The sequence below is a fragment of the Phycodurus eques genome, chromosome 15, assembly GCF_024500275.1.
Source record: "Phycodurus eques isolate BA_2022a chromosome 15, UOR_Pequ_1.1, whole genome shotgun sequence".
Lineage (NCBI taxonomy): Eukaryota > Metazoa > Chordata > Actinopteri > Syngnathiformes > Syngnathidae > Phycodurus > Phycodurus eques.
This window is the reverse complement of record NC_084539.1, coordinates 10,481,530-10,493,074: the sequence shown is the minus strand read 5'-3', so window position 1 is coordinate 10,493,074 and position 11,545 is coordinate 10,481,530. Positions and strand designations below refer to the sequence as shown.

Sequence of the window (11,545 nt, the reverse complement as noted above, 5' to 3'; positions counted from 1 at the left end):
AAACCATAAAATTCAATAGAACTTATAACAGTATGCCCATGGTTACAAGGTTAAGAGAAAAGCCCAGCACAAATCCTCTTAATTCCTACTATGCTAACTTTCTGTATGCAGATATTGAAAGTAGTGACCTATTGGGAGCTGCATGCACCTCTCAATTGTGACTGCACAAACAAGTTGCCACGTAGCTGCAGATGAGTCCAATCGTAATCATCTGGCAAGTCTTACTCCAGCTAATTAGTGGAATTTCACATCTCTGGAGGGTAAAACTTGACGTGCTAGAAAATAACTGACTGCAATTTTGGAATCAGCATGCCAATTTTAGTTTTAAACAGCATAAAAATCTAACTCAACAGATTCCCCCCCCAAAATTGTTCCCCAGTGTTATTTATAGACAGATAGCTGCTCAGCTGTATTCACCAGTGGCAAAGTCAAAAATGTATTTACAACAAACCGCATAGTCATATCAAGGCCCCAAATGACAGTGTTTCAAATATGCAAATATTTTGCCGAAATGCAATAACCCAAAATTTCTCCCCCTTTTTATATTGTCAAAAAAAAAAAAAAAAAAGAAGCATACTTTTCCCCCACAATTCGATTTGATTATTTGTACATTGATAGCTGCTCAATACATTTTTGGTTTGTTTGTCTTTAAACAAGAAAATTCTGCAACTCTTATTAGGTCAAAACCAAGAAACATAATTTTCCCCACGATTTGTATTCTATTGTCCAAATAAAGTAGATTGAGTTGTTTAGTTACAGGTAGCGATTGGCCTTGTAATCAGGGGGATCGTAAAGTCAAAGTTCACTAGTAATAAGGTCAATAATACAATATATTTGCTACAAACCACACTGATTTAGCTGTAATACTATAGCAATGGATGATGGATTTCCAGATTTGCAAAAATGTTGCTGGTATTTTGTCATGTGATGATGCATTCATTCATTAATTTTCCATACCGCTTCTCCTCACCAGGGTCGCGGGCGTGCCGGAGCCCTTCCCAGCTATCATCGGGCAGGAGGCGGGCTACACCCTGAACCGGTTGCCAGCCAATCGCAGGGCACATACAAACAAACAACCATTCGCACTCACATCCACACCTACGGGCAATTTAAAGTCTTCAATGAACCTACCATCCGTGTTTTTGAGATGTGGGAGGAAACCGGAGTGCCCGGAGAAAACCCACGCAGGCACGGGGAGAGCATGTAAACTCCACACAGGCGGGGCCGAGATTTGAACCCCGGTCCTCAGAACTGTGAGGCAGATGCTCTAACCAGTCGTGCACCGTGCCTTGCTTGAAAATATATATATATTTTAAAAATCCACCTCTTATTACAGCAAGGAACAACAATCCCACATCATGTTATAGGTCATATTAAAGCTTGTGACTCGTGATTTCCAGATCTGTAATATTTTGAAACAGTTGCAAAAAATATAGAAACATTCGAACAAAATGAGATACAGTACTATAGCCTGGATTCAATAGAAAAAAAGCCTCATCCTCCCAGAGGTCTGCCTTTCTGATGCAAACGGCGGGGATATTTTTAGCCTGACAAGTTCCAGAGCGCCTCCATTTTCAGAGTTTAATAGTGGATGCGCATGTGCGCAGACGTGCGTGTGACAGCACTGCTTTTATTTCCTTTTCCCCTGCATGAATGTTGCATTCATCTCAGGATTTACAGCGCGCAAATACATCTCACCACAAATATGTCATATAGCCATTAAAAGGGATTAGGCAGTTTTAAAAATACTAGCGCTATTTGAATGTAGCCTGATTTCCACCCCCTCAATTTGGGATTTTATTTTAAAAAAGTGAGACGGTGTCATTTTCCTTGTTCTCAGCACTGGAGGCAATAGTCTTTCTGTACAGGCACCCAAACAAAGTTTTCTTCATACCCCTGCCATGCCAACGTCAATGTACTAATCTTAGTTCTGGCAAAGTTTTCTTGCATTTGCTTACATATATATATAAATAAACGTAACCCCAGATTGTGAATATTCTGACCTGTGAGGCACACAGGAATCCTGAAGCAATATATTTAATTAACTCCAAAGCCATAATCTGTCCACCGACTTAATTAAGACGAACAGCTCTGAAGTCGTGTTTTTTCTCCCTTTATCAGGCAACTCAGAAGGTTATGGGATAATTAACTGTGTGCAGCACTTCACTTACTACAGCAGATAAAAGTTCCATTTAAATCATTCGAGCCATTGCACATTATTGTACAATATTGCAAAACCTACATCACATTGTACTTGATTGTTGGATGTGTGCCACATGTATGTATCTTAGAGGGAATCCAATAAAAGGCAGTTTCTGTGACGAGTGCAAAATAAAGTACAAACATTCTTATCAAATGAAATCAAATTCTCTTCGATTATCAAATGAAACATTCCCTCTCTTCATCTAAATCTACGTTAAAGGTACCTTTTTTTTTTTTTTTTTTTTACAGGTACTTCCATCACTCCTACCACTGATGGCCCGAGTCTTGTTTAACTACTTTTGTCCACCAGATGCCACTAGATCTTGCAAAAGCATAAATGGACATTTGACTTTTCCATCCATTCATTTTCTATTTTCTAGAAAGCTTGTCCTCATTATGGTGGTGGTTGAGCAGCAGCCTATCACAGCTGACTTTGGAAGAGCGTCAGGGTACACCAACCAAACAAGGTACATACAGACTGACGCGTATGAACAAATTAGTATTAATTGTGACCCTAGTTAGGATAAGGGGTACGGGAAATGGATGGATGGATGGATGGGTGGGTGAATCTAACACATATGATTTAAGAATGAGGAAGCTGACAGAAGCACAACGAGAACATGCAAACTCCACACAGTAAGGCCCGAGCCGAGATCTCAACGCCGAACCTCAGACCTGTGGAACAGATGTGCTCAGGCCTTCGTGCAGCTGTCGTTCATCATTTAAAAGGTTAAAATTGTTCAATGGCCTTAGTTTTGTCTACTGGCATGGGTTACGTGGAAAGAAAATAGCATAGGTAGGCTACTACGGCAGTTGTTCCAATTGCTTTTCCAACTGCAATGTAGACTACTAAACTGCACAACAGACACCCCATTTATACAACAATAAAATTTGACTTAGGTTAGCAGACATGGCCATGTACAGTACATCAAAAGAATTGTTCAGATTCTTCTCCCTGTCCACCACCTGTTTGTGTGACCACTTGTTGCTTGGCAGAATCAAGCAAAATAAAACAATGGCATACCACACTATGTGGTTTCCTTGGTAACTTTGAGTAGCAGAGAAGGGTCAGAGAAAGTCGACAGGGATGCAGTCACAGCAATAATTGTGAGAGAAGTTGTTTTTTTTCATTGAAATACGACTCTATTGAATATCAAACAAATCGAATGAAATTAATGTATTAAAAAGCACAGTGCCATCTGCTGGAACTGAGCGTTACACAAGTATCTCTAAACCCTTAATGTTCATCAGTCTATTGTAAGGCAAATTGTCTATAAACAGAGAAAGTTCAGCACTGTTGCCTCTCTCCTTAGTAGTGGTCAAGCACAGAGCAGAATGCTCAACAAGGTGAAGAAAAGTGTCTGCTTAAGAATTTCTGAACCCTCTGGCACATGCTGCCAGAACAAAAAAGGTGAACATTCAAAGTTTGGAAAAGAGCACCTGGGTGTTCCAGGGCACGACTGGCAAAATATTGTGTGGACAAATGAAACAACTGAAAAGCTAAGTTGTTTGGAAGTAACACACAACGCTATGTGTGAAGAAAAAAAGGCACAGCACACCATCATCAAAACCAAATCCTGACTGTGATGGTGGAGGGGCATCATTGTTTGAAATTGCTTTGCTACCCGAGGGCCTGGACAAATTGCTATCTTTGATGGAAAAATGATGTCTCACGTTTACCAAGACATTTTGCAGTCGAACTTAAAACCATCCATCCGAGATGGATGATGAAACAGGTCAATGACTAAAAGGCAAAGTAAATCAACAACTCCACGACTATCAGAGAAGAATCTCAACCTGATTGAAATGCTGTTGCATGACCTCAAGAGAGCTATTCACACCAGACATGCCAGGAAGGTTGTTGAACAGAGAGGAATGGTTTCAAAATTCTTCCTGACCATTGTTCATGTCTTATCTGCAACTACATGAAACATTTGGTTGAGGTTACGGCTGCCAAACAAGGCTCAAGCAGTTATTAAAAAGTTCACATACTTTTTCCACCCTGCACTGTGAATGTTTACATGTTGTGTTCAATAAAGTATTTTTACAAAGACTCCATTTTATGATAGAAATCCAGGTAACTCCGAATGGTTCACGAACGTTTCCTTGCAACTATATGTATCTTGGTAAGAACACAATAAAAAAATGGAAGCATGTAAAAACTGTTTTATAACATCATTTTATGTTACGTTAGAGTGAATGATGACAGAAAAGACGTTTAATGGGACAAAGCCGCTGTGGCCTTTGCCAGGAAGCCGACTAGGTGGCAAAAGTAAAAATGTCTGCATTTGTCTCAAATGACTTGTAGCGGTCAAATACTGTAAATAAATCATGTTTTCTCGTGACAGTTTTAATGACGAGTTGGCTCCCAGTAAACAATATTGCTACCGCCCTTCAATACTCCCACGCACGAGGACAGGATGGGAACTGAGCTACTTCTCACACACGCTGACTGCCAGTTTTCCTCCACAGGGCTGTCGTTTCGTGTCAGTGAGTAATAACACAGTGCAGAAAGATGTTTGTCGCACAGATGTTTCTAGCTCTTAAAGAACATAAATACGTGATGTAAAAGTGGACAAAGAGGGAGAAGGAATGCCAATGCTGCTGTTCAGTTCAGTGAGAACCTGTTGGTACTTGTTGCTCTTTTATGCAGAAACTGATGGCAATCTCACAGGTTTGTACAACGCTTCCACTCTATGCATCTTTAAATGGCCTCAGAAGCACATGAAGGGGATTTACATTTTTCCGCTGCAGATTAAGCGGGTTGTGGTGCGGGGCTGTGTCCCAGCCGCTTCCCAGACGCGGTTAAAGCAAACACCCGGCTCAAGTACTGTATCCCGCCTGTTTCTTGGCTGAGATGTGTTGCGGCTGTCTGGCGATAGTAGGCGGGAAGCGGGTAGGAGGAGATTCCCTCACTATCAACGGATGTGAGAGGCTGTCGCTGCCCTCCTCTCCTCTTCCTCCTCCTCCAGCACTTCTCCACAGTCAACAGGAAGGAGGCCACAGAGAGAAGTGGTCCAGCAGCTGTGCGCTCGCAAAAAAGAAGGCAGAGACATGAGTAAGAACCAGAAAGAAGTCAAGAAAATCCAGTCGGCTTATCTGCAGAATGTGGAGAAGCTCAATCTAGGAGCCAAGCAAGAGAAGAAGAGCTGGAAGGTCAAGGAAGGAGACTTTGCCGTGCCTACGGCCATGGAGAAATTGCGCCAGCCTCCTGCAGTTACTCCGGTAACCAAAAGCTCCGCGCACAGAATCAGCAGAGATCTGACCTGCTCCATCTGCTTGGATCTCTTCAAGCAGCCCGTTTCTCTGCCCTGCGACCACACCTTCTGCCAGGGCTGCATTGAGGGGTACTGGACCGGGCCAAGGGGCCACTGCCAAGGGGTATCAGGCTCCTGTCCCCAGTGCAGGAAGGTATACCCCAGGCAGAGCTACAGGCCCAACCGCATCGTGGCCAACATCGTGGAGAGCTACTGTCAGGGGCTGGAGGAGAGCGGCGGAGGAACCAGGCTGGCCGATGGGGCCGCGGCGGAGAAGGCGCCCGCACCGGCTCCGCACTGCAGTCGACACCGGGAGGAGCTGAAGCTTTACTGCGAGGAGGACCAGGAGCTGGTGTGTCTGGTGTGCGGAATCTCCCAAGAGCACAGGAACCACACCATGGTGTGTGTGCAAGAGGCGGAGCTCAAGTACAGGGTGAGGTGACAAGAACGGAAAAGTATTGCAAACTTGTTTATTGACAATCAACTGGCAATTATTATGTGCAATTAGTGCGTACTGGTGCAGGGTCTTAGTCTTCTGTTGAAATTGAATTGCTCTTGGCAGCGTGCGGGCCAACATGTTAACGAAAGTGCAAAATTGTGGATTATTTGTTTATTTCTTTTGTTCACTCGCCAAGTGGTTCAACACTTTCTCCTCAGACGTTAAAACTAGACAAGCGGCACCATTTTTTGGTTCTGGGGCGGTGAGATTCACAACGTACACAACATATTGCCTCAGCGAAAACTGAAAATCTGCACCGTTCTCCAAATTCTCACCAAAACTTTAAGGGTTCTTCTTTGGGCCACGCTGCAACCCCATTAAAGGTTGTACTGGAAATTAGTAGTTTTTGTTATAATCCTGCTAGTAACTAATAAAACATAACATTTCGTGATATTACATGTAATATAGGGGTCCTCGGTTTATGATGGTCCTGACATACGACATTTCGAGGTTCTGAACAGCCTGAAACGAACTAGTTTGCACAACGACGTAAGAATACATTGTCATGTGCACAATAAGGCATATGTTGTTGTTTTGTCGGATTGTTTCTTATTTATTTTTATCCAAACATTTACTGTAATTATGACACATTTACTGTAATTATGACTTTACTACTGCGTTACTGTAGGTCTGCCCATGACATACAAATTTGTGCGACGTCGCTAACTGGAAATGATAGTTGTACATCCCACCTGTTGTGAATTGGTCCAACAGTCATGGGTGTTTTGTTGATTTAGGTTTTCAACGCTTAAGTACTATTAAAAATGTCATATCACTGACCTGTTCCTGTACACACACAACATCTGTGGGGTGGAAAAACAATGTTTAAATCCAATGTAGTAATCTTGTGGGGTATCCATTTTCTATACTGTTTGTCCTCATTAAGGTCACAGGTGAGCTGGAGTCCATCCCAGTGGACTTGTGAGATGCTCCAACCTGCGGCCTGGACTGGTCGCCAATCAATGGCAGGGCTCACATAGACAAACACGCATTCACACTCACACCTAATGACAATTAAAAGTCTTCAATGATGTGGGAGGAAGTCGGCATACCTGGAGAAAAACTCACAGAAGCACAGGGAGAGCATGCAAACTCCACACAGGAAGGCTGGAGATTCAAATCCAGAACCTCAGAACTGTGATGCAGACATGCTAACCACTAGGTGACTGTTTTGCCCATTCAGAGGAGTATAATAAAAATTACTTTTTTTCCAATGTACTTTGAGTAAGGGAAACTGAATACATACACACCTTGGATACCTCAGCAGAAGCAAAACCTAATTTCCATATTTGTTTGGTCCTTTGGTCCCAGTGAAAAGGTAGAAAAGGTTATTTTTCCTTTTCCAATCAGGCATCTCTGAACAGCTCCATGGATTCCCTCAAAGCTGAGCTCAACACAGCGATGCAGTGCGACAGGGAAGCAGAGGAGGAAGTAAAAAATCTTAAGGTGAGAAGACAACACTCCTTGATGTTCTTGTGGTACGCTAATATTCCCATTGCATATGACATTCCTGTAGATATAGGAGGTTTGTCTGACAGGTTTCAGGAATTGGCATTGCAAAAGATATACTTCAAAACCAAAGCACTCCCCCTGGAGTCTGACACGCTTCACCAGCCTTTTCTGCCACTTCTTCATGCACTCCTGGAAGTAATCTTCCGGGATCCTTGCGGCAATCTTTAAAGTTATTCACATCACCAAAACCAAAGACAAGATAATTCATGTTCAAACTAATAAACTTTATTGTTTATAGCAAATAATCATTAACTTAGAATTTTATGGCTGCAACACGTTCCAAAAAAAGCTGGGACAGGTGGGAAAAAAAGACTGAGAAAGTTGAGAAAGTTGACACCTGTTTGGAACATCCCACAGGTGAACAGGCTAATTGGGAACAGGTGGGTGCCATGATTGGGTATAAAAGGAGCTTCCCTGAATTGCTCAGTCATTGACAAGCAAATATGGGGCGAGGTTCACCTCTTTGTGAACAAGTGTGTGAGAAAATAGTCGAACAGTTTAAGGACAATGTTCCTCAATGTACAATTGCAAGGAATTTAGGGATTTCATCATCTACGGTCCATAATATCATCAAAAGGTTCAGAGAATCTGGAGAAATCACTGCATGTAAGCGGGAAGGCCGAAAACCAACAATGAATGCCCGTGACCTTCGATCCCTCAGGCGGCACTGCATCAAAAACCAACATCAATGTGTAAAGGATATCACCACACGGGCTCAGGAACACTTCAGAAAACCAATGTCAGTAAATACAGTTCGGCGCTGCATCCGTAAGTGCAACTTGAAACTCTACTATGCAAAGCAAAAGCCATTTATCAACAACACCCGGAAACGCCGCCAGCTTCTCTGGGCCTGAGCTCATCTAAGATGGACTGATGAAAAGTGGAAAAGTGTTCTGTGGTCCGACGAGTCCACATTTCAAATTGTTTTGGGAAATTGTGGACGTCGCGTCCTCCGGGCCAAAGAGGAAAAGAACCATCCGGACTGTTGTGGACGCAAAGTTCAAAAGCCAGCATCTGTGATGGTATGGGGCTGTTAGTGCCAATGGCATGGGTAACTTACACATCTGTGAAGGCACCATTAATGCTGAAAGGCACATACAGGTTTTGGAGAAACATATGCTGCCATCCAAGCAACGTCTTTTTCATGGACGCCACTGCTTATTTCAGCAAGACAATCCCAAACCCCATTCTGCACGTGTTACAACAGCGTGGCTTCGTAGTAAAAGAGTGCGGGTACTAGACTGGCCTGCCTGCAGTCCAGACCTGTCTCCCATTGAAAATGTGTGGCGCATTATGAAGCGTAAAATACGACAACGGAGACCCCTGACTGTTGAACAGCTGAAGCTGTACATCAACACAAGAATGGGAAAGAATTCCACCTACAAAGCTTCAACAATTAGTGTCCTCAGTTCCCAAACGTTTATTGAATGTTGTTAAAAGAAAAGGTGATGTAGCACAGTGGTAAACATGACCCTGTCCTAGCTTTTCTGGAACGTGTTGCAGCCATAAAATTCTGAGTTAATGATTATTTGCTAAAAACAATAAAGTTTATCAGTTTGAAAATTAAATATCTTGTCTTTGTAGTGTATTCAATTAAATATAGGTTGAACATGATTTGCAAATCATTGTATTCTGTTTTTATTTATGTTTAACACAACGTCCCAACTTCATTGGAATTGGGTTTGTAGATGGGTCAATGTGTTTGACTTCCCACCTTCCCAGGAGCACACGGCTGATCTGAAGCAGCGCATCGAGGCCCAGTTCAGCGACCTGCACCAGTTCCTCTACCAGGAGGAGAAGATGCTGCAGGTGAAGCTAAAGACGGAGGAGCGTCGTGAGCTGATCCGCCTGGACGAGCACAAGGCTCTGCTATGCGTGGAGATCTCGCGTCTGCAGAGAGCCCTCCAGGAGATAGAAGACAAGTTGAGGGAGCAGGACCCCTTCATTCTATTGCGGGTAAAGTCAAACGGAATTCCCCTGTTGGGTAGTTTGTACTGAGTCAGCTCTGGAGGTGATTATGGAGGGAAAATGCTGAGGTTTTCATTTTGAAGCAGAGTAGACATAAGAACATTAAACTGAAGTGAGCTGGGTGTGACTGTTTTGCCTTTCCTGTCAAGTCTGCCCACGATCTGAAGGAAGCCAAACGCTCCGGCATGCACACATTTCATGGGTCAAGTAGTTCCCGCTTCCCGATAACAAAAGCGTCTCTGCTGGACAGGATGTAGGCCAGTGAGCTCACCCGTTGATCAGGAGGATAAGGAGTTTAGTTGAGCCACTGGCCCAGTCTCTGGCCGCGGTACTTTCCCCCCGGCCGTGGGGAGCTCCCACTGAGTGGGATAAAGTGCGTGAGCGCAGACGTTGATGTAATGGTGAAAAAAACCTTCTCTCGTGTCAGATACAACAAAAATAATCACGACTCTCTCCTCTTCCCGTCTCATTTCAGAGCATCAAAGTTTTGCTGCATAGGTGAGTCTGAGAAAAAGCAAGCTAGTCCTGTCGAGGATTTGTTTTCATTGCATCTCTTTGGTTTTGTTGGCAGACCGTCGCTGAAGTTCGAGAAGCCAGTTTTTACGCCACCCAGTCTGTGTGAAGGCCGATTTGCGGGGCCCCTGCAGTACAGAGTGTGGAAATCCATGAAAGGCAGTATTTACCCAGGTACCACTGTGTGTGTAGTGTACACTTAACAAGCGCCAATAAGCACTCGATGCCATAGAAAACTGGAAAATCGGCAGTAGGGTCATCCAACCATCATTTTTTACCCTTGTTGAGCTCAAACACACAAATGATGGAGGTTTCTGCTTTTGCTAGATAGCGAACATTTTACTTAAACTGTATTATCATAAATGACTTTTGTTGCGCAATAACATAAACATAAGACCATACGAGTACTGTACTCTTGTTTCCCTGCTACTGAGTGGGGTTGGGTAATTGATCAAATTTCCTTCATCAATTATGAGGAAAATTAACCTTAATTTGGTGGAATTGATGAAACATTTTCAATGGACAAGAGGGATTGGCTGACGACAAGTCCAGAGAGTACCCCGCCTCTCGCCCTGAGATAGGCTCCAGGTCACCCTGGGGACAAGCGCTATAGAAAATGAAAGGATGGAAGATTAAATATTTTAATTTAGATGGGACAATCTCTCTGAATGTTCTGAACTCCTGTTTCCGTGACAGCGTTGTATTGAACAGGACAATCCTGTCCGGATGAGTTGTGCCATAGTCGTTTACCTTCCAACAGCTGATGTTACGTTGTTATTATTTAGACCACAAACTAGTTGAGATGATCTATTAATTGATTATTATGCCCATCCATATGGAATCTACAACTGGCACCATCAAATCTTTTGCCATGTCACATCTTGTACTTTTAGTCCCTGCCGCAATCACATTTAACTCCAGCACGGCCAACCCTTGGCTCAGTCTCACCTCGTCACTGACCTGCGTTCGCTACCAGACCTTTAACCACGCCGTGGAGGACAACCCGCACAGGTTCAACGCCGCCCTGTCGCTGCTCGGGAGTCAGGGTTTCACCCACGGGCGCCACTACTGGGAGATTGAAGTCTATAGCAGCACTGTGTGGACGGTGGGCGTGGCCCGGGAGTCAGTGCCCAGAAAGGGAGTCATCAAAGCTCTTCCAGCTAACGGCTTTTGGACCCTCTCGCTTTCTTACGGCATACAATATATGGCGGGCACGTCCCCCCCGACTGTTCTGTCCCTGGAGGAGCCGTTGGCCAGGATTGGAGTGTATCTGGACTACAAGAGAGGCCTGGTGTCCTTTTACAACGCAGAAACGATGACACACCTGTATACGTTCAGGGAGATCTTTAGTGAGACACTCTTTCCGTACTTCAACTTGGGCTTTCTGGACAAAGTGCATGAGAATGAGCCTCTTAAAGTTTTCTTGCCAAAGATTTAAACTTACTGTGAAGTTTTTGTTTTTGTTTCTTTTGTACAGAATCAGACCCTGTAGTAGACCTAGACTGATTTGGAAAGCCTGTAGACTGGATCTATGGACACTGTATTTGTAATACATCTAATAAAATATTCTAACCTCCAAAATGTGAGTTGTTTT

General features: G+C 43.6%; 1 protein-coding gene across 1 annotated transcript; it reads left to right on the top strand.

Annotated features, from left to right (window-relative positions):
- The first annotated feature begins 5,188 nt into the window (after positions 1 to 5,188).
- On the top strand, positions 5,189 to 11,519 carry trim69 (tripartite motif containing 69). The gene is made up of 6 exons (XM_061698233.1): positions 5,189 to 5,892; positions 7,309 to 7,404; positions 9,193 to 9,426; positions 9,914 to 9,936; positions 10,010 to 10,125; positions 10,845 to 11,519. The coding sequence occupies exons 1-6, from the start codon at positions 5,257 to 5,259 to the stop codon at positions 11,387 to 11,389; spliced, it is 1,650 nt and encodes a 549-aa protein (XP_061554217.1). The 5' UTR covers positions 5,189 to 5,256; the 3' UTR covers positions 11,390 to 11,519.
- The last annotated feature ends 26 nt before the right edge of the window (positions 11,520 to 11,545 follow it).

Excerpts from the sequence above, each read along its gene's own strand:
- trim69 (XM_061698233.1), top strand. The coding sequence starts at position 5,257 with ATGAGTAAGAACCAGAAAGAAGTCAAGAAAATCCAGTCGGCTTATCTG. Across the intron at positions 5,893-7,308 it reads AGGCGGAGCTCAAGTACAGG|GCATCTCTGAACAGCTCCAT; the intron begins GTGAGGTGACAA and ends TTTTCCAATCAG. Across the intron at positions 7,405-9,192 it reads AGGAAGTAAAAAATCTTAAG|GAGCACACGGCTGATCTGAA; the intron begins GTGAGAAGACAA and ends CCACCTTCCCAG.